The following is a 22,530-nucleotide window of genomic DNA, read 5'->3' as shown; positions in this document are numbered from 1 at the left end:
AAGTTTCATGGTATAGTACCTGACACGCATGCATAATAGAAGCTGGTTGAAGAGCACCGGCAGTACTTGAGCTGTTAGGAGGTGCGGGGAATGAGAAAACTGCTCTTAAAGGGTTAAGTAGCTTTTTATAAATGGGTTGGACTTTTATTTGCTGACTACTGATAAAACTGTTAAGCTTAGGGGTTTGATACATGAAATTTCTCTTCAGGTATTTGTTTTACTATGGAAAAAGAAAGCACAGTATCTCGTACAATGTGGACAAACGCAGCAGTGACTAACATTGGCTGCATTCCTGCCATGTTCAGCTTCAGTTGAGTGGGGGAATGCTATTCAAAGCATGAGCCATTTGCTCCGGTACATGACAGCCACTGCACCAGCTACTGTGCAAAGGATAAAATGAGTTTTCTGGATTCAAGGTCAGAATATTTCTGTATATCAAATTTTTGTTTTTAAGTGTTCTGGGTGCTTGCTCATCAAGTCTTGTACAAGATGTGAAGAAAAAAATGCATTTGACTAGTGCTCACGTTGCAGGTTTCCTGTCTCCCAGAGTTGTTAAACTCTTGTTTAAGACCATGTTTCTTGTTTAAGACCATGACCTTACTTAGGACCCTGGAGAAAGCTTCTTCCATGTTCCTTTGGTTTTGAAATTAAGAAATGGCGTTAGTTTTTGGAGAGTGGAGTGGTTAAAAATATCTGATTTCATAGGTAGGATTTTGTCACCTGTTTGGCATTAAAGACTATTGCAGTTCCTTGTATTTTAATTCAGCAAGGTATTCTACATACATAGTTGGCCTTAAATTGTGTATTTTTATTAGATTTGTTTGGATTGCTCACATGTTGAAAGTTAAGGATATGCTTAAATACTATTGAATCCTGTACTGAAAAAAACCCTAAAAAGCTACTAACTTTTTTCCTGCAAAGTAGGAACATGTGTTGTCTTGTTGAAAGTAAGTGGGCTTGCTAACTAATACTGCTGAGATCTGGCAGTTCCTCCTTTCCATTTAATGGTGGCTACAAATTAGCCTTGATTGCTCTGTCAGTTCTTGAATTGCTGTTATCATGTTTCATCTGAATACTCTTCTTGTTGAAACCTGATCTAAAGAAAATACTAATACAGTTCATGTAAAACCTTGGATTTAAATTTTTATTTCCTGTGCTGGTTTTGGCTGGGGTAGAGTTAATTTTCTTCATAGTAGCTAGTGTGGGGCTGTGTTTTGGATTTGTGCTGGAAACAGTGTTGATAAAGTAGGGATGTTTTAGTTACTGCTGAGCAGTGCTTACACAGAGTCAAGGCCTTTTCTGCTTCTCACACCGCCCCACCAGCGAGTAGGCTGGGGGTGCACGAGAAGTTGGGAGGGGACACAGCCGGGACAGCTGACCACAACTGCCCAAAGGGATATTCCATACCATATGATGTCATGCTCAGCATATAAAGCTGAGGGAAGAAGGAGGAAGGGGGGGACGTTCGGAGTGATGGCATTTGTCTTCCCAAGTAACCGTTACGTGTGATGGAGCCCTGCTTTCCTGGAGATGGGTGAACACCTGCCTGCCCATGGGAAGTAGTGAATAAATTCCTTGTTTTGCTTTGCTTGCATGTGCAGCTTTTGCTTTACTTATTAAACTGTCTTTATCTCAACCCACGAGTTTTCTCACTTTTACCCTTCTGATTCTCTCCCCCATCCCACCTGGGGGGAGTGAGCGAGCGGCTGCGTGGTGCTTAGTTGCCAGCTGGGGCTAAACCACGAGATTTCCTCTGTGGAAAACTCTGATCTCTATTTGTTGGCTTTTAGCTTTCTCTTCCGTTTTTACGCCTACAGTTTATTTGGTCCAAGGGAATACAGCTTCTTTCCCTGGTGATCCTTCTTAAGTGAAAACTGTTTTGCATAGGAACAAATAATGGTCCAAACTGACTTGATAGGATGTGTACTTTTCTAATCCTGTGGATACAGTTGTTTGGAAGAGGAACTGTCTCACATGCTTAGATTTATTTTTTTTTTGGGGGGGGGGCGTAATTTTGGGTAGGCAGCTACCAGGTAATAGCTTAAGATATAGAAGTACTTTCTAGATTACTTTTATCGGTAGTTTCTCTAAACAGCTTTTTAGAGGCTTTCCAATGAGCAGCTTGTGCAGAGAATGTCAGAAATTGAAACAAAGAAATGTTCCTGGTATTCAAATACATCCGATTACCAGACTGGTCCTTCTAGGGTTGCTGGCACCGCTGCGTAGTTCTGAACATCCCAGAGGTGACTCTGAAATGTACTGGAGATCGTATTGGTGAAGGACCAGCGCAGATGCCTCCTGGGAGGAAAGAGGTGCAGGTGATGCTGAAAACTTGTGAAGACAGAGCTGAGAACCAGATGCTTTTTCCTTGTTGAGAATGACCTCAGCTTTGTGAAGAACTGCAAATGAGCAAGAAGAGTATGTGCACATTAATATGATGTTTTAGAGTATTTAGATGCAATGGAGTATGAGGATCTTGTTGTAAAAACTGCGTTGAGAAGGTGAGGGTTTGAGGTGAGGATTGAGGATGGAATCTGGAAGTAGCTAAGCTGAGGTACCCAGGTAATTTAAGTATTTGTGGTATATGTGGGATAATCTGTTCGTCCCTATCTGTGTATATGGATCGTAGGGGAGAAAGTACTGTTTGTGATGGTGCTTTTTTTTCTGGACAGAATTGATGACTTGCTGAGTATTTCACTACCGATATAATTCTTAATGGACTTTTTCTCTGTTGTTGCATTTGTTGGGAGAATTAACATGTTGTGTGCATGACTGTATTTAAGTTCTGTGTGAGGAATAGTGCTATTTTCTTAGCACTCACGAGCATGTTTCATAAGTGGTGGGGTTTAACAAAACCTGGACTCCAGTGGGCTTGTCTCCTATGTGCCTATACTTCCTCTGCTGTAGTACCCTTGCCTGACACCACTGATGTAATAAGGCTATGTCCTCCCTCTGTCCCCTCTGTGTGTCCACAATACGTCCTCTGGCACAAGAAAGCTGGGAGTCCTGCAGGGTCTCGTGCAAGAGTTCGGTTACCCCCGCTCACCGCTTCCCTCCGCTCCAGCTGGGAAGCCACCCCACCGCGGTGACAGCGCGACGCGCAGATGTGCTGGCGGGCCGGCAGCTGCCGAACAGGGCAAACCACGTGGGGGTTTCCTGCCCTCTGAAGTCCAAGGCAGTCATCGTTTCCTTCCCTTCTGCTGGCTCTCAGCACTGCATGCTGTATTTTTCTGGCCTTGAGTTCTTTCTTAAGCTTGCTTAAAATTGGTTAGTGAATTTAATTGTGAGGTGTGATTGGCGCTTCCACTGAGCCGCTTACTGCTCAGGCTTTCTTCGGGGAAAGGGTCAAAAATTTGGTGCTGCACAGGTTTAGGTCGCTTGTCACTTATTATACTAAAACACTTAAGGCTCACCTAAGACTGTACAAAACATCTGAAGTTCTGAACAAGGTTGTTAGTATGGAGGAACCGTAGGCTTTAATTTTGAGCCATATTAAAGGGTTCTTGAGTACCCATGGCTTTGGTTTTCTTTGTACTGAGTACCCTTTGTGCCAGTACTGTATTTTGCTTTTCCCTTCTGCCTATTTACTTACTATCATAATATAACAGTTTCTTAGGGGGGAAAAATGGAAGCATGTTGCTTAGCTGGTATCCTCACTGCTATGAAAATAAACTGTTTTTCAGTCTGGAATGCTGCATTGCCTAATTCACAGTATTCTTTCGGCTTAGTTCAAGTAGGAAGTTTTGTTTTCTGTTTGGTTTTAGCAGTACTGGCGAATTGGGAGATATATTTTTTCTTTTTCAGTCTTAGGAATAAGTGTCCACATTCATAAAGTACAAAGTCTGTATTTTCTAAGTCTTCAGAAATCATAGCCAGGGTTCCCATTCAAGAAGCTCTGATGTTGCTTTGACTGAATGCTGGGTCTCTTGTGCTGCTTTAGCTTTTTTTTGTTGTTGTTGTTTTGATTTTCCTTTTTTTATCCTTACTGGCATTGAGTCTGCCCTCCAGACAAAGAGCAGACAGTGAATTACAGTGAATGACACTTGTGAGCAAGGAGAAACTGGGTCAGTTCCAAGCTCGTGCAGAGTGTAGGTATAATATCGATGAGAGGGGATGAGGGGAGGGAGACTGCCAGTGTTCCTTACCGTGCTGTAAAATCTTTTGATGGATGTTGGGGTCATCTAGCGTAACTTACTATGACAGAACACTGAGTAATACAGAATGTTCATTAGAGTTATTCATTAAGGATTTACAGTTTTCAGCTGGAGTGCTGTCACAATTTTAATTACTTCATGAAACTCCATGCTGAGCTCATGCAGAAAATGCCAATGCCTCTAACATGTTCTATTATTTATTTTTGAAACTGATGCGTTTCTATCAAATGAGATTATGAGTCTGGAATCCCTAATTTCCAGGAGCTGGGATTAAGTTTGAGAATAGGTGTGGGTTGTGTCTGGCTCTGTACATAGCACAGGGCCCTTTTGGTTCCCCGGGCTCTGTGCTTTCACACCCTCCTGCACGCACTCGGGCCGTGGCGAATGAAAGGTACCTGACCTAAGGATCATGTGTGGGCACAGTTTCAGTAGCACAGATGAACGGCTGAGCATTGAATCTAATGTGGAACTGAACGTGGAAAGAGAGTGCTCTGTTCTTCTGTAGGCTTTTAATTTTGAAGAACAGTGAACAGAACCAATTTTATTGAGAAACTTTAATAAACTTAATCTGTGGAATGGATAATTGTCTGATGCTGACTTGTGAGCTTGACAAATAGTTTTCTTCTCTGAAAAGAAGGTGGTGTTATCATAGTCTGTTTTTCTCCTACCGTGGCTTTGTTATGAAGTACTGTATGTGCTCGCTCCGCTACACTGAATGCAGCGGTGGGTGGGGTAAGGATAAATGTAAAAACATGTAATGGAGGTAAGATTCACCAAGTGACGTAAAGAAACCTGCTGGGAGATGAACGGATAGTGAAAATTTCTCCATGATCTGGAGCTGAGGGGAAATACCACTTAGGTATGGCTTGACTTGCCTGAGAGCAGAGCCTTTGCATGGGATCAGCAATACCTCAGCGACAAGTTAAAAAAAGAGAAAACCTGTTCAAAGGCTGTGTCAGGACATCCTCAAGTTTGTAGTCAGCTTCTCTGTCACTGGAAACACTGTTCAGCAACAGACTTCTGGCCACCAGAAGCAGAGGCCGGGCAGCGCTGCTGTGCTGTTTACAAGCTGGCAGACTGTCAGCAGTTCTGTGTGAGGTATGGTACCTGCGCCGGTGAACTTCAGCAGGGGACTCGAGAGAGCTCCAGGTTACGAAAACTGCTTTTCAAGTGCAGAGCACGAGCTTATGGACAGTTTTTTCACGTCTCTGCTGAGGCTTAAATTCAGAGAACCATTGCGGTATTGTTGTATTTGGAATATTAAGAATATTTCCAAGTTTCTCTTCAGTAAACATGAGTCTGGAGAAATACTGGTTATGCTACGCTTCCTCTTGAGCATAAATATATTAGATATGGAGCTGTATGTGTTTTTGATGATGGTTAGGGTGTGGTGTCTCTTTTGTTGTTGCTTTGTTTCTGATGCTTGTTTGCAGGCATTTATTGAGCACTGATACAGAGTAAAATCTCCAGGAGCCAAGGAGTTAAGGGGTTAGGCTCCGTGCTAGACACTGGGATCTGATCATGCTTGTACAGTTTAGCATGGGGCAGGATATATAGAAATGGTGATTTAAAAAAAAAAAAAAAAATTTTCAATTTTAGTAAACTTATTCTTAAATGTGCTAAAATATGATAGTGCAACATGTAGGTACAGGTCTTAAGTATGTAAGTTTAGTATTATAAACTATAAGAAAGACCTGTTGGACAAGTTAAAATCTGAATAAGAAGGGTTGCTGGCCTAAGCACCTGTAGTTGGAGTTTTTGTTAATGCTTAATCGGCTTTTGATAGCTGTAATTGCCTCTTGAAATCTGAACAGAATATTTTCCTACAGGTTGGTTCATCTGGTTTGGGACAATGAGTGACTTACACTGAGAAAGCAGGAAGTTTTTTTGTCTTCTGTTTTCCTTCAGTCAGTAAATAAAAATGATGCCAGAGGATCTACCAGATCTAGTCTTGAGAAATGTGACCAAAATAAGCGAAGTACACGTGAGGTACACACAAAACTGCCATTGTTCATTGAAAGCTTATGTACAAAACCAAACCATGTACTTCAAGCTTATCTTTTCCAATACATGCATTTCAATTAGAGTAATAGCTTATAATTGCTGGGTTTGTGCATTTAATCAAATTTCAATTTCCATACAAATGAAGCTCAGCAGACAAGAACAAACAATTAGTGTAGAAAATGAAAAGTGGCATTTCTTTGTATTAAAAACTAAAATAGATTTAAATCTATACTAGCTATGTAAATGCTAAAATCTAACATGCATGCGTAGTCTTAGTTACCAAAAGAGTATCTTAATATATCAGACTTTACTGACTGGTGAATCTCTTTAATAAAGAGAAATTAAGTCATTGCAACTAGAAGATCCCAAACTTTCATCATCAGTGATTGCAGTCACTGAGTTTCATTTTTCTATCAAAGCACTCTCCTGATTGAGACTTACATTTTAGCGGCTTTGGTTCAGAGCTCTGGCTCCTCATCTGTATTGTTTCATGCATTTACCCACCTCTTAAATTGTGAATTGACAAGGCATGGAGTTTTTTGTACCACTAGCAGTTTATGTATCGGAGTTAGGAACACATGGTTTTATAAGTAGAGGGGAATCTTCTGTCTGTCAGGGATATGCTTCTGCCTTAGAAGAGATTGGGCTTTCTAGTCTTCCTTTTGCTACTGGTTCCTGTAGTGGTGAACTTCAGTGTCTTGGAAACATAGGGCTGAAATTTAGATTTTGAGAACTTTGATGTGTTCACCTAATGCTTTACAGGAGATGTTTATTATACGTACCTGAGACAGGGCCTCTGGCACTGTTATTGGAGGTAACATTTCTTCGGGCTGAATTCCTTTTATATCTCTGTCTTGAATTGAGGGAGGATGAATAATCCTGTGAAGACAGTATCAAAGCATTCCCGTTCACCCACCAGCTTATCTTCGCAGAAGTGTTTTGGTGAGTAAATAGTGCTTGTAGACTAGAGAGGTGCCTTTCTGAGGTTCACGGGCAGTTGGCTTCTGTCACTTGGCAGAAGTTTTTACAGCTTGCTGGTTTTTGCCAGTTCCCGAGAGCGATTTCCACCCCTGCTGCTTCTTGTACCCCTGTGGTGGTGTGACCTGGTACAGCTCGTGGTGGGTCAGAGCTGTGACTCTGGTCAGTAATCCAGGCTTTTCTTATCGCATGGAGGTGAAGGTCCCAGCTCTGTTCACAGGGCAGCTTCTGGGAGCACAGGGCTGAAACTAGCTGTTCTGCCTCTGAGGAGATGTGTGTAATCCCAGCGTATCAGAAAACATCTTCTATTAGAGCTAATATTTAAAAAATTGAATTAAACACATTAGTAGATGTTCTACCTTCATTGGCAGACAGCTGTTAGGAGCCCCCAATTCCACACTAATTGATACTGGATCTGTACCAATATATTTCTGCTGAATTAGTTGGAGCACGCGATCTTTCTGGTTGCAGGGGTACAAACCATAGCTGATCTGACTTAAAATTAATGTGGACAGACAATAGCTTCATTTGATCTGAAGCTTGCTGTTTAAAAGCCAACTCATCAAACTCATTCAGAAAACTGAACTACCAAGGTGAACTTGTATTGAATCAACACTTTCTTATGTGCCTATTACAGTCTTGATTTGATAGTGGAAGCTCTAAAATGAGATGGAATGTGTTGAAAAGTAGTCTCAGATACTGCCTTTCTTTCAAATAAAACAATTATTTTGAGTAACTAATTATCCCTTATCTCTTGTATAGAAAAGGGGAAGATGAATAAGAAATTAGTTCCACTTTGAATGCAAGTAGGAGGTGTCCTAGTCGGAATACACCTCTGGAAGACTTAAAATGAAGCAGAAAATAGAGGTTGCAGGTAGCGTAATGCCCAGGGCAGCACGCTGACCAAGGGTGCATCTGCTGCGGGAAGGATGCACTGTGACTTCCCAGCACTCAGGCTCCAGAAGGAAAACATTCTCGATTACATGGAAAGATTACATGAGACGATTAAACCTGAAAGGGCTTCCTGGATCATTTTATAATGGCAAAAAGGTGTTTGTTTATGAAATGTGAGGCTGGCTGGAAATTAAAGCAGGATGGGTGAGTGTGTGTTTTATGCATCTGTCATGAAGTCCTTCCTGTGGATAATGCTTGTTGTAAATGTCTATTTTGAGTACTTAGCAGAAAATCTGGAAATTAGCGTGCTGTAAAGAGAATTTTAAAAGCTGGTTGAGCTCTGTGTTGAAATACGTGATGAGTGCTGTGAAACACCTGGCATTCAACACGTAATTGGGGAAATCTTTGGAACAAAAGCTTTCTGTAAGAGGTAACCAACCACCTTTAAAACTTAGTTTTTTCCTCTATGAAACCTAGATTTTTCTGTTAGTCAAAAATCTTGTGTATGTTTTGTCACTGGCAGCTAAAGATGAAGACTTCTTGTTTGTATGGCACTGTTTAAATTTATTTCTAATCTTGCCTGTTATTTCTGGTGTTTCATTAATTAAGTTTCCAACTGTTTTGTAAGTTTTCTTTTAAATTTCAAATTACAGGGCCACGACTAGCTTTGGCAAGACTTCTTTCAGGTGAGTGACTTGTGGGCAGGTTATATTATCTAATAATGTGTCCCAACAAATTGGTGTTGGGTTTTTTGGCCTTCACTTGACAGTGAGTTTTTATCTTGGGTTGTGTATTAAGCTTGTAGAATTAATCCATGGGCTGAACCTGCTTTTAGTTTTCCTTCTCTTTTATAAAAAGTTAAGCTCCCTCTGGCCAATTTGTAGCTCTTAATAACCTGTTGCTAGAGAGAACAGGTGAAGTGTTACCAGAGAATACATTGTTATTAATTGTTGGTATTTCTGGAAGACAAATGTTCCTTCAGGTAGGAATGTGCTGGTGAACCGGCAGGTTGCTTGGCTTTTGGGGAAGAAACACGGTGTTGTCGTGAAAGCGTGGCAGCGCAGTCAGGACAGCTGGCTTCTGCTCCTAGGCTCCTCTTACCTGTAGCCCTTGGCAAGCCGTGCAGTTTTTCTGTACTTCGTGGTAACTGCTGGCAGAAGGATGCAGTGGTTGGCAAGATTGTTGAGGGTTAACATTGTAAAGTGCTTTAAGACGATGAAGTGAAGAGACTGTATAATGACACCTTGCTGCTTGAAGTGTTTTCATGTTCTCGCCCTGCTTGAACTTCGTGATGTTTTGTAAGTGTATATTATGTATAGTGCAAAAACTACAATTGCTGCTATTTCCAGTGGTTTACGTTCCTCCCTTCTTCCCAGCAAATGCCAGATGAATTTAATTGCTCTAAAATGAGATTTCAGTCTACTAAATTTTGTGCTGTAGCATAGCAAAGGCTGCATCTGATCCATAAAAGAAAGAAAAAGAAGCCTTTTATGTTAGAATTTCATATGTGAATCATAATACTGCTGATGTAACTTGTCACATTGTACGTGAACGCTGGAGGTGGTTGTGTTTCCATTTTTTTTCCCACTTCTAGGCAGTTGTTGATGCCGTTAGCTAACGTTGTGTCGGTGCCTCTGCTGCAGCAGCTGCTTGCTTGTAGCTGAACTTGTGCCATTACGTGTTTTCTAACAATACTGAAAATACAAAATATTTCTGCTTTAACAGCTGGTGGAAAATATGTGTTTTTAGAGCTGCTAGGAGGTGATAGTTTAAGATATTTTCTTCCTCATCCATCCTTGCTGTGAGTTACCATCAATAGCTATGAACAGTGTTGAATATCTGACGTCAGGGACAGAAGCAGGATTGGTATTTTTGAAACTTTGCTATTCTTTTGAAGAACTGGGAATTTTATATGGGTGAAGAAACAGTTTTTATTTACCACGCTCCTGGAAAGTACAAAGTCTGACCGTGTGTTAAGTGATAACTTGCGTTTCAGGGAAGATGGATGGTTATGTTGTGTTGTACTGTTGTTCCCTACTGCTCATATATCTTCATGAATCCTCTTCTGTTGCTGGCAGCATGACTTGCCTTTTCTGCGGTAAAGAGACAGGCTTGAAATGTGTTCATTTTTCTGCTGTTTTGACTTAAAAATAGGCTACTGAAATGAAATGCTTGACAGGGTTGTGGAGACTAGCACCTATCCTGTGCATCATCACCTCTCCCAAATTTCCCTGTTCCTTGGCTGGGTATCCCCCACACTCATTATAGGCTTCTGTCTATTTTTACGTCTGTATTTTACTTCTGAAGGGGGCTGCCCTGGCTAGCTGATGTGCTCTGCTGTGGGAGCCTTGAGCGCGGTGCGCAGGGCCGTGTGAGGCACGGGGGGCTGAGGGGACGGTGTCGGCAGGCGGCCCATGCCCTCGGCTGGGCGCTGCTGCCCGCGCCGCTGCGCTGCCCGCCCGCTGCTGCATCTTCTCCAGGTGACAGCCCGCCAGTATGCGTCCGGTGGGGCCTTCATGGAAATCGGTACTGCGTCAATGGCAAGGGGTTTCTGGAAGAGCTGATCTTAAGCATCAGTCCTCAGGGAGACTGTCGGTGATGTCCAAACCCACCCTGAGCACAAGTGAGAGGGGCGGTTAGATTTTCTCAGATGACTGCATCTTGTTTCTCTTTGTGCTAAACCACAACAGGCAGCACACAGAAGCAAAACAATTCAGATGAAATTCTTCCAGAAACTGCACGATGATTTAGGTAGTTTAATAATGCGTGGGGAGACGGGCCCTGGGTTAGGATGGCTCAGGAGGTGTTATTGGCAGTGTTTACAGAATATGGAGATTTTCATTTCACAGTATTTCTTTCAGTGTCACTTCTTTCCCCTCTGCAATAGAATTGCATAGCAGTTTGTACTCCTTGGTCTGAAATAATTAGTGCATCTGACGTAGCATGGTTTCCATTGGGAACAATTGTTCAGCTGGTTTGAGTGGTGGTTTAATGGAAATGCTTTGTACTCTTCCATGTATCCACGTTCTTCAGGGAGGAGTGTCTGTAATACAGGAAGTAATGACGTTACGGCATGTAACTGGCATTTTTTTAATGCCCATAATATTGGGATGGAGTCATCCTTTTATCTGAACCAGTCATATATAATTGTACATAAAATAGTAATAGCATGTATGAAATTGTAGAGAGACAAAAGTATTTTTTACTGGTTTTCCCATGTGCATGTTGGCTTGTAGTGCTTTCCTGGTGGGTGCTGCCTGCGAAACCGGAGGGCTGCAGAATAGCTTTCTTCAGAGGGTGTGCGCATGACTCCCATTAAACAAACTCTTCATTTTTTTACTGCTTGATTTTAAAGTATTGAATTTTGAATTGAATTTTGCATTCCTGTGCAACCTGCTCTAGGTGAACCTGCTCTGGCGGGGGGGTTGGACCTGATGATCTCCAGAGGTCCCTTCCAGCCCCTGTCATTCTGTGATAACTGCAGGTGGATGCAATGGAAACCTGGAGCTGGGCTGGGGATAGTCTTTCACGTCTTAAAATATCTACCACAAGCTCCAGTGTAAATTCCGTACTTGAAACAGCGATAGTAGAACTTCTAAGAAACCTGGCACTGCGTGCTAACACTGCACAAAAGTGGTGAAAGAAGCTGCAATGATTTACTGAAGAAGTTGACACTTTTTTGTGAACTTGAAATTTCAGTAGTTTTAATGTCACCTTGCAGTTTTGTGTGTGTTTGGTTTATTTGGTTTTATTTTTTCCCCCTAACTTAAAGATAGATTTAAAATTTTCTCTCCTGCTACATTAGCCAGGTGAAGACTAACCTTTTATTCCCCTAATCAGGGGGACTAAAAGGTTTTATTCCCCCTTTCCTTCTTTGGGCTAAATAAATTACTTCAGTTTTTGTTCTGGGGGGGGTGGGGGGTGGAAATCATTATGACCTAAGCTGGTAGATTTTTTTTTTTACGTTTCCCCTGTGCTCATTCACTGTTAGCTGTTTGGACTGAGTAAAACTCTAAATGGGTGAGAGCACTCTTGCCCTGCTGTAAGGTCTGTTGTGGCTTCAGCAGTCTGGCAGGTCTCTGTGAGTTCTTAGCCATTTTGTGACCTGAATGTTTGCTCGGAGTAGGTGGTTGCTGTAGAGGATGTGCCCACTTCTATTTTTCTAGAAGAGCAGGTCTGTGCTTTGAAGAGAAACCAGTACTAGAACTGGATTTTACTCTGACATCGAATTAGAAGCCTGTTACCAATATCCTATACCAATTACTAGGTGTACGGGTACAGCTTTTATTGAGAGCGCGTGATGACTGGTTTTATTATGCCTGGTCATGTTGTCTGAACACTTAAATGTGACCTTTGTCTTGATTTAGTTTAGACCTGTGTTTCAAGAAGGTAACAACTGCAATTACGGCTCTTTTCTTAGGTTGTAAACTGTGGATGAGAGAATACATACCTGTATTTTAAGTTTTCTTTTAGAGCTTTCTCCCTGCAAAAGTTATCTACCCGATTCTTTCAAAATCAGGGATGAGTGTATTTTACTTAAAACACTCTTTTCTTTTTTTTTCTTTTTTTTTTAAAGGTGCTTGTTCTTTAGACGTAGCTTACCTGGGATTATTGTAGCTCGCTGAAAGGAAAACGTGCTAAATTGTTCAAAAACATTGGTTGGAAAATTGACAACCACCATCCAGAAGAAAGATGGACAGTGATGGTCTGGTGCGAAAGTGACCCTATGGATGCTGATGGCGATTTGCAGACCTGCCCTCTGTATACGAGCTTAGAATTGGTCACTTGTGTGGACAGGTTCCCACCCCCCCTCAATGTTTTGAGGGACACAAAATGAAGCTGAATTATTAGGTTCTGGCATTTGATAGATGGAATTGATATAAAAAAGCTTTGAAAAAAAATTGTACTTTTTATAATGCTAATTAGGTCTGACAGTATAATGATGGCAAGTAGGCAGTGCTCTTGCAGAAGTGGGAACTACATGTTTGCAGATATTGTCAGTTTCTTGTAAAAGATGTGTTTGTATGGAGAAATTCAACAAAAGAGTTTAAGCCAGAAAGTGAAAACAGGTTCATGGATACAGAAATTGTTTTACAAATAGTTCTATGAAATGGCTCTAAATCAGGCTGGACGTTTGCGCAAGTCTAGCAGGTCCTGGCATACAGAGTGATTGGAATGGAAATAGGATTCTGAATTTATTGCGTAATCTAGCACTTAACTATCATAGCATATTTTTCTTGAACTTCAATTCTGAGAAAAGTGAACAAGTAGTCCTCAGTGCTCCACAAGAAGTAAATGGGTAATACTATGGTGATAGCTGCTCCCATGGTATCTTTATCGGGAAGTTTTTACTACGGATGTCTGAGAGAATTATTTCCCAAGCACTGGAAGCCGGCTATTAAAACCACAAACATGCAGTTTAAAACATGGAAGTGATCTGAAATGAAGTGGTTTTTAGCAGGCTGAGTTATCCAGAGGTTTTGTCCATTACGCTTCAGTGATACATTACATGACGGATGGTTAATATATGTATAGACTTGCAAGAATAAATAACACTTCAAATAAAGCACAACTTTCTTCTTCCTTCCCAGAGCTCCGCTGCACCCCAGGGCAGTTTGCGTGTCGGAGTGGTACCATCCAGTGCATCCCTTCAAATTGGCAGTGTGATGGATGGCCCACCTGTGAGGACGAGAGTGATGAAGTTGACTGTCCAGGTGAGTAAAGCGGAGAAGACTGCTCATCCCGGAGTCAGCTTGTTTTGCAGCAGTACTTTGACTCTCTAGGATAGCTTGCTTCTTTTTATTTGAAAGTGGAGATTGTTTGGTAGAACTGTACCCATTATTAACAAACTTTGAGCTGGCTTCTCTTCGTTTTGTGCAACTAATGCTACAAACAGTTTTTTGCTTGTCTGAATTATCCTTCCATTCTTACAGTTGGAGTAGGTATCCTGGATGGAGATGAGGAGAGTTTGTAGTCTAAAAAAAGACTTTCATGATAATTGCAACATGATTTTTTTCCTTAAACCAAAATGACACACAGGCCTGGTTAAATTCAGAATTACTGTTTTGGTTGTATGAGTATATCCCTCAAACTTTGCTGGGTGACATTGCTGGACTTGGGTAGAGAGCTTGTTTTATTGCTTCCTGTTCTGATTATGCTTCTTGTGCTTAAGTGGAGAACTTTGTTCTGCCAAACAAGCTGGTGTATTTCCTCTTCATAAACTCTTGTGATCATATGCTTTCAGAAGCCTATCACCAGCAGTGGTTCTCTGCTAAAGCTACTGGATACTGAGCTGGCTTTAAAAAACAAGCGAACAAAAATTTTCTATTGTGAAAATATAATCACAGTTTTGAACATTTTCATTTGTTCTTGACAAACAGGCCAGTGCAACTCTTCTTGTGTCTTAAAAATACAGGTCCCTTCACTTTTATTTGCTGAGAACAATGAAGCAGGAATCTGCAAGCATGAATTCAACTGTGGCATAATTCAAAACTTTTATCTCTACGCTGTGACTAAATTACATTCAAAAACTGTTTTAAAAATTCTTTGCCACTAAACTGCTTCTTAGTTTGCTTGGGAGAGAATCACATGAGCTTTGCGGCATTGTCATCACAGCAATTCAGTCTGTCATCATTCCGAGTTCTGAGCTATTTTAGAGGTGCTACAAAACAGTAACATCAATATTTTACAGCAAACAAGCTCTTCTAAATATTCATATTTTCTAGTGGAATTAGAGAAGTAAATCTAACACTCAAACTTTGAAATTGTGCTATAGTTAGCCATTTCCCCAGTGTGTGCTACGCACAAATAATTGAAAGAATGTCTTCAGTGCTCTTACAAAGCTTTTGGCTGGTTTGTGTGAGTGTGTATATTTGCAGCATGGAGGAGAAAACTGTTGGTGGTTTCTTCTGACACTGAAAATTAAGCTGTGGCAGTGATACTCCATTTAAGCGTATTCTTTACGATGTTGATGTCCTAAAGAAAGATGCGTTTATAGTTGTGCTGTTACTTTTCCTTCTTTTTAGCTAACTTTGGCCAAATGTGAAAAACTAGGGACCTTATCAAATTCTGGAGGTTAATGGAAGTCAGTGGCTAGGGGATAGCAGGGTCATGTTAATGTTTGGATTTACTCAAAAAGCACTGAAGGCTTCACTTGTGGGAATATTAGAACATCCACGTTAATGGACAACAGTATTTTTATCTTCTGTTGTTACTTAGTGTAGTAGTTGGCAATTTAAGTTGTTTCATGGCGGATGCAATGGGGTGATGTTGACGCAAGGACCGGAGTTACAAAGAATAATTTGGCATGTGTCTAGGCAGAAGATTTTTCTGAAAGTAACATTTCTCAGTAGATAGGCTCTGCTTTTGTGTTTGGGGTGTAGGTCTCACTGGACTGTCTGGTCTGACATGATGAAGAGAACTTTAAATGAAGAAATGAAAGGAGACGTGTGGGAGAGACTCGATTCATTGCCATGTCTATATGCAGGAAAAAGAGAATAACATACATAAAGAATACTAGAGGGGGAAATGATGGACAGCATAGAGAAGGAAAGTATTCCACTTGATGAGAAGAGTAATTGGATAAGTAATTGGCGAAAAGGCTGTGCTCAGTAAAACAGCCAGAAAGCTGGGTGTGGTGTTTATGAAAGAACTGAGATATTTGCACAGTAATGCCAAGGAGTGTAGCCAGCAAACCAGAGGAACAAGAACTGCTGGTGTAGGATGTAAAAACTCTATTACACCTGTAACAGAAAATTGGTGGGATAGTGTTGTGACCTGAAATGGGTGTTGAAGGGCATATGTTATTCAGAACTGTCAAGAGTAAGGACAGGTTGGTGTGCTGGTGTGCATGTGAATGGTGTGCTGGAGTATAAAAAGGAATGGCTTGAATGAAAGTAAATCTGAGGCCAGACTAAGTTTGGAAAAGCACAGTTTTCTTATATTGGGGAAAGCAATGCATATGTGACTAGTCATAGGAGGGACTAAGTCCTGGGACGTTGATTGGGGAGCTAATGCTACTTAGAATAGTAGCACATAGTCATACTCAGGAGCGATAACTTTCTTCTTTGGCCGCTGAATTAACAAGAAATGATACAGCTTTAAATTTAGAAAATACCTTTGGCTTTGGATGAGCAATCGTGAGATGATTCAGCTAAATTTAAGTACTTTTTAATTAAGGTTCTTAATTTCAATAAAGGCAGACTGAACACTAAAAGAACTAGTTAGTGAAGCCACCTGGACTTGTGAAACTTGGAGAATTAAAATATCTTTAAATTAAAAGGTATGAAATCTCTCTGAAGCATGAAAAGAAAGCTTGCAAAAAAAGGGCTCTGAATCTGGTTGGGAAGCTTGTTACTTTTCAGCCTTTGAGCTACTAATGGCACACTCCAACATGAGCAAAAGATCAATGGCAGTGAATTAGCGTTTTGTGGTGGTGATGAAGGTGTGTTTCAATGACTCCTTAGTCATGTTGGTATTTTCAAAGGTTTAATACAAAGCCATTGTAAGTTATTTGGCACTGTTGATTTAGTTCACCTTTTTTAGGCCTGATTTCATTCATGTTAGTAACAAAGTTCCTATTAAAATAAGAGGATTGTTAATTAATAAATTAGTTTGGTAATCATGCATTGTCTGAAGTAAAAGAAACACCCCGAACCCTAGGAGTTTTTTATTAGAATAATTTCTTCTGGCATTTTTTCAGAACACAATTAGATTAGACATTATTTCATTGGCAATCTGAATAAGTGTATGAAATGCCTATTTTTGCTAGACCATATATGTCTCTGAAGATAATCATCATAGCTGTTTTTATTCTTACTGTCTCTTTTCAGAATGACCATTTTCCTTTGAAACATGGAATTCCTTTCAGTCCCTTGCAATGTGTAAAGTGCTGTTGCCCCCGCCCTTCCCACTAGACACACAAATGTTAGTGGAATCTGCAGCAGTGATTACCCTCAGTTCTTCTGTCTGGTAGGCTTAAAACCGTTGGCTGCTTGCTCTTGTGAGCATACTAAAAATTGCTGGGAGGGTTTATGTGGCATGTGCCTGCAACTCTCTTCTACTTAAGCAGTGGAGACTCATGAAATTTGTGTACTGTTCCATATCAATATAATTGATCCTAAAAATAGTTTATCCCAAAGTGGTGTATTCTGTGAAATGGTAGAAATAGGCATTGATATCTTAAAACAGGGACTTTTACAAATGGGAATTTTTTATTTCTACTCACTTCCTCTTATGTTTCTATACAAGTAATCAAAGTAGTAACATGACTTTTCCAGCTTTATGAAAGTTCTGTATTTAAACCCATAAGAAGGAAGGGCTCTGTAGTTTGCCTTTTACTGCTCATTGGATTTCCAGCTTTGCTTCTACCAGAATATCAGATCAGCTTCTCCAAATATCTTGCCTTTTTTTCAGGCCTTCTGGTCAAAACTCATTTTCAGCAGTACAAGTGGCGGAGGGTTTAGTATAGCTCTGGCTCTTTACCCGTGTTTTATTCTTATGCTACAGGCTTGATGTTTGTTTCTGTTACATATGAACTGAAAACGGATGTCTTAAATTCCAGTGCCTTTCATAAATCCTATCCATACCAGTTTTTCAGTTTGCAATTATATTGGTGATCATTCTGTTTCCTTCATTCATTTACTTATTTTTTTAAAAAATTGAATTATTCCCAGGAATAAGTGATCAGATTGTGCTGTCAGCTGTCCTTGGGCTTCTTCCAGCATCTGAATTTGAAAACCTTCGTCTCGCCCTGTAGTGCACACCCTTGCCTCATGCCACATTCTTCCTTGTAAGGTATTTCTCAGTACTGTTTTCTAGAGATGCTTGGTCAGAAACAAGAACACTGGAAAGTTTCAGCGAGCTGAATTCTTAGGGGTTCCCCTGAGGCCACAATCAGCGCTGTACAGCTGGCCATCCTGGTGGCGCGGTCCTGGGGGAGCAGTTGCAAGCAGTGAGTAGCAGCAGTATGAGCTGCCCTGCAGTTCCATGGCAAGCAGTATGATTTTTACATGTTTTTATGTTGAGATTAGGAGCCTAATTTCATACAGAAACAACCTTGCTAGGAAGCTAACTGTAAATGCTGATCTTGAGCAATGTCATCTTATATGCTGTTCTTAAGGATTTCCCCGCATACTATATCAGGAAGAAATGTGCAGACTTGGAGGTCGCTTGCCCCAGCACATAGGCACTCTGTCATCTTTGAGTCTGCAAAGTCTTCTTTGTGGAGCCAGCTGAAGGTATGGCCAGTAACTGATAAAGCAGGAGCTGCAGCACACTGTTTTGCAGTGATCATAAACAGCTTTGTGTTTTGTTTCGCCAAGGATATTGTGTTTGGTTGAAGTGACTGTTGACATTTGTGCACTTTTTAGTACATCTCCTTTTTTTAAAGCTAGATTATAATGATAAAAAACTCTGATCATTTCCACACCTTTTTTGAGCCCTTGCTAAACTCCTATATGATGCATCCTTTTTACCATACTTCATGGTCTTTAAATTATAAGCTCTTTACCGTCAGTCTATTACTTTGAATAGTGCTCAGCATAGCAGGATGCTGTTCTTGGTTGGCATCTATTTCCTAGCATAATACAATCGATAACGCAAAGCATGGAGCTGCTTGATCTGAGAAGAATCACTCCTCTCTGGGGAATTCTGAACTGTATTTCCAAATCTTTAGGCACAAAACTGGATTTAATCCTGAAGTTCTCTAACATCTCAAATTACCAGATGGAATCAAAAGCTTTCCAAGCTTTTAGTAGGTAATATACTGGACAGAAAATTTGAAGCTTAGGGGACAAGGCAGCTTTTAATGTAAACTTTGAGAATCTGTGTGTTTAAACAGGAGCAACTCAAATCTTGGAACAAATAAGATATGACAAGACCTGGTTGCTTCACAAACAGTTTAATTTTGACATAATTTGACATAGTCCATCCATCCTTGTGAAGGGTTTGGTTTGAGTGACTTGTCATCTGTGACACAGTACCTCTGGAAACTACTTCAACCTCCCAGAATCCAATATTTACCCCTTTGAGTCCTGACCCTACAAGGACCTCTCTATATTACAGTGTCTTCTGTCTGCCCGCCCTTTTTTTGGTGCAAAACAGACGTTGGTGTGTGTGGCAGATTGCGGTTTCTCTTCTAGCTCTTCCAAACACAGTTTTCCATTTGGCGTCACGTTTGTTCCCCCATGCAGTGCTGCTCGGCACGTGTACGTTGTAGCCTGTTCCCGTCTCAGCTGGTGCCAGCTCTCACTTTTGTGTGGTCTCAGCTCCTCGGCTCATGTTCCATTTGCACTACTTGGCTTTTTTGCTTCCTTTTACTTGATCCAAATGATGGAGGTACTGAGGGGGACAAAAAAGGAGCTTTCTGCTCTGCTTGTGTGCTTGGCTTCCCCTAATGAGACACCATGTGCAAAGCAAGCGTTGATGAGATCCTGTGGATAAATGCTTCAGAGCGATCTCCATGGTTGTACATGGAAGAGTATGGACAACGTGACTGTATTCCTTCCAGCCTCTATGAATAATTGGCAAGCTTGTATTTCTTTCAGACTTAAACTTGACTGCATTTGTCTCCTCCGTTTAGCAAAACTTGTACGCATGGCACAAAGCTTTTTCTCTGAGTTAGCAGGACTGTGTTTTGCAGGCTGCAGTGACAGCGTTTGTTCAACTAAAAGGTAGTTAGAAATGTAAGCAAAATTTCTTCCCCTTCCAACCTCTTAATTTTTGTTCTGAACAATTGTTGAACTGTTTTGATTCAGATCTGAAAACGTTTACCAAGATAAAATGTAGTAGGAGCCATCCAGCATGGCAAACTTCCATTCTGAGTTGTTAGCTTGAAGTTTTAAACTGAAAATAATCACAGAATTAGCAGTGTTGGGCAACTTTCTTGATGTATAGTACTATACTTAGACTGTAGTTGTGCTAGAGTGAATTAAATAGCAACTGTAAATTGGAAGGAGCTGGGTCAGTACTAACCATGATTTGATCCATTTGGAACCAGATTGGAGGATGCTTGTGTCCACCACACTATAGTATTTGAGAGGAGAAAAAAAATTGTGCCCCATGAATTTTTCCTTGAACCCATTTTTTCCTTTTTCCCACCAACTAACAAGCAAATTACATTTCTGGTATAATTGTACAAAGTCAAAGGAGACAGAACTATCTGTCTTGGCTAGTAAAATACTACTGTTGCTGTTACTGCTTGTGGTTGTAGTATGTAGAAGAATGAAGGTTTTGGAAAATAGCTGATGTTCCAAAATTTGGTAGCTTTCAGAATATTAGGTGAGTACATAAGCAATAAAAATGATGGCTTTTCCTTTCTGAAACACTCAAATATGTTTAGGTTGTGATCTTCTGGCTTAGGCTGTTATCTTAAAGCTTAGTCCACAGCACTATTAATTTATTTTTAAAGATAAAAATATTTTTATAAAGGAAGCAGGAACAGCAAAGTACATAGAAGATTCTTCTGCAGAGTATTGACAAAGTACAATGGAAAACCAGTCCAATTACACATTTGCCATGAGAATCTGCAACGGCTTTTCATGGCAGTCAGGTGACTTAGAGGCTTGTTAGCATCTCTTTATTGCCCTGGAAAAACTTGTCATCATTGCTTTTCTCAGAGACCGAAAATTCAGGTCAAATAGAAGCAATTTAATATTTGAAGAGCACCAGTTTATTAAGCAGCTGACAGGGTTGGGCGTGAAGGAGAAGTGACTTGTGGCGGCTGCTTTCTGCTTCTTCAGTCCTGCCTGGTCTGCTGACATGGGCAGACGCCGAGGAGGGAATGAGTGTCCTGCTTCCTGGGCGAGGACTGATGGAACTCACTTCACGTGTGATCTGTGTAGCTGTTTTTCAAAGCATCTGGCATAAATTCTGACAATTTAAGATGTTAGCCCAAGTAACCCTTTCTTAACCTCACATGTTAAAACCTGTGAACTTCTGTTTTATTCCTGGTGGAGGTAAATTGTTAAGTCCTCGTGGGCGTTCTGTTTAGCCGTGCAGGGTCAGCCATATGGTGTGGCATCTGGTCTCACTTCTGGAAGGGAACTAATTCTTTGTGCATTTGGTTCTTACTGGTTCTTTGGGTTTAGTTGTTACCATTTAATGTCATGGGAAAATAGAGTTTCCCATGCTGAGGTCAGTTCATCTTTGATAAAGCATTCTACATTAGTTAGTGTTATTTTTAAAGTCTTACTATAATCAAAGATTTGCCTTTTGAGTATCTCAGTATCGCTCTGAAAATCATAGTGTAAATACTGCTACTGAACCATTAGGATTAAGAACAGTTAAATTCTAAAACTAAAAATAGATTGGCCTTTACAGTAATAAAAAATAATCAGTGATCTTCTCTGTCAAATTATTTTACCATTTTGTGTCCTTTGAAATGTACGCTAACCGAATTTCTTGGCACTAACTTCTTGCCTGTGATATTCTAATACTGAACAGTAGAATTCTTACTTTATTCCTGTAAGGCCATGTGAGTGTATTATGCACAGCCATTTCTTAATGGGTGATCTCTATAGACATGTAATTCCTAGGATAACATGATAATTAAATATCCCTTGCTTATCCCATTAACCCAGGGCAAACTCCGTTTGCTAGAGCCAGATGAATGCAAAGCTACTCTGCTGTTCCTGGGCTCCAGCTACTGATTTTTTTCGCTCATCGGTGCTAACATTTGTTCCAAGGCGTGCATTGTTTGATGGGGGGTCTTCTGGAGGTCTTTCCCCCCAGGTAATACACCAAACAGTCCCCAACTCTGGGTTTGAATTATCATGAAATTGCTGCGGACCTCTTGCTTTTTAAAGGTAGTCTGAAAGGAGAAAGTTTTATTGACATAGTTTTGAATATATTCCAAACAGACGTATTTAAACCTGTTGAAGGCTATTATGTAGCTCCTTTTTATTTGGGACCATGACTGGTTTATTTGGTTTAGCTAGGCTAAATAGAGCTAAGCAGCTTTAAAGGAAAATAAGCTGTTTTTTTATATAGAAATGAACGTCTACATAGCTCTTTGTGCTGATCAAACTCTACTACCTTTAATAACATCTAGTAGTATTAAATATCATACTAGTAGATATTTCTAATGCTTACATTCTTGGGTTCTTCATTTTTCTCTTTTTAAGGTTAATCCCTTGTTTCCAGATTAATCTTTCTCGGTGCTCATCTCCGTCTTTCTCAAAGGTTTCTCCCCACCACCGTGCCAGCCTTCCTACTTAGGATGTTGCTAGTTTTGCTGGCTATGGCCCATCCTGCCGTGTCTCCACCTGGACTGTGTGCTCCTTATTTACTCCTGGTAGGCATGTGGAGCCCCCCCAGCCCCTATTCTGGAATAACATCTTGCACTGTGTTCTTCCTAAATTATTGAATCCAGTTGTCACTTAAGCCCGTTAGAAGCCCTGACACTGAGATGAGGGTGTGTATGTGTTTTGTTTCAGAAATAATGAACTAACATTTCCTTTAGAAGCTTAAGAGTGAATGAAAAACCTTGTTTTCTGCCTGA

At 40.6% G+C, this 22,530-nt stretch overlaps 1 protein-coding gene across 2 annotated transcripts in view; it reads left to right on the top strand.

Annotated features, from left to right (window-relative positions):
• DGCR2 (DiGeorge syndrome critical region gene 2) overlaps positions 1–22,530 on the top strand; it is a 50,792-nt gene that overhangs the window by 8,059 nt on the left and 20,203 nt on the right. For both annotated transcript variants that reach the window (XM_059827673.1, XM_059827674.1), the window contains exon 2: positions 13,622–13,744. In XM_059827673.1, the coding sequence (XP_059683656.1) occupies positions 13,622–13,744 (123 nt within the window). The remainder of the gene's footprint in view (positions 1–13,621; positions 13,745–22,530) is intronic.

This window comes from Gavia stellata, chromosome 21, assembly GCF_030936135.1.
Source record: "Gavia stellata isolate bGavSte3 chromosome 21, bGavSte3.hap2, whole genome shotgun sequence".
NCBI classification, from domain to species: Eukaryota; Metazoa; Chordata; class Aves; order Gaviiformes; family Gaviidae; genus Gavia; species Gavia stellata.
Note: the sequence above shows the minus strand (reverse complement) of the source record. Positions and strands in the feature narration are given on the sequence as shown.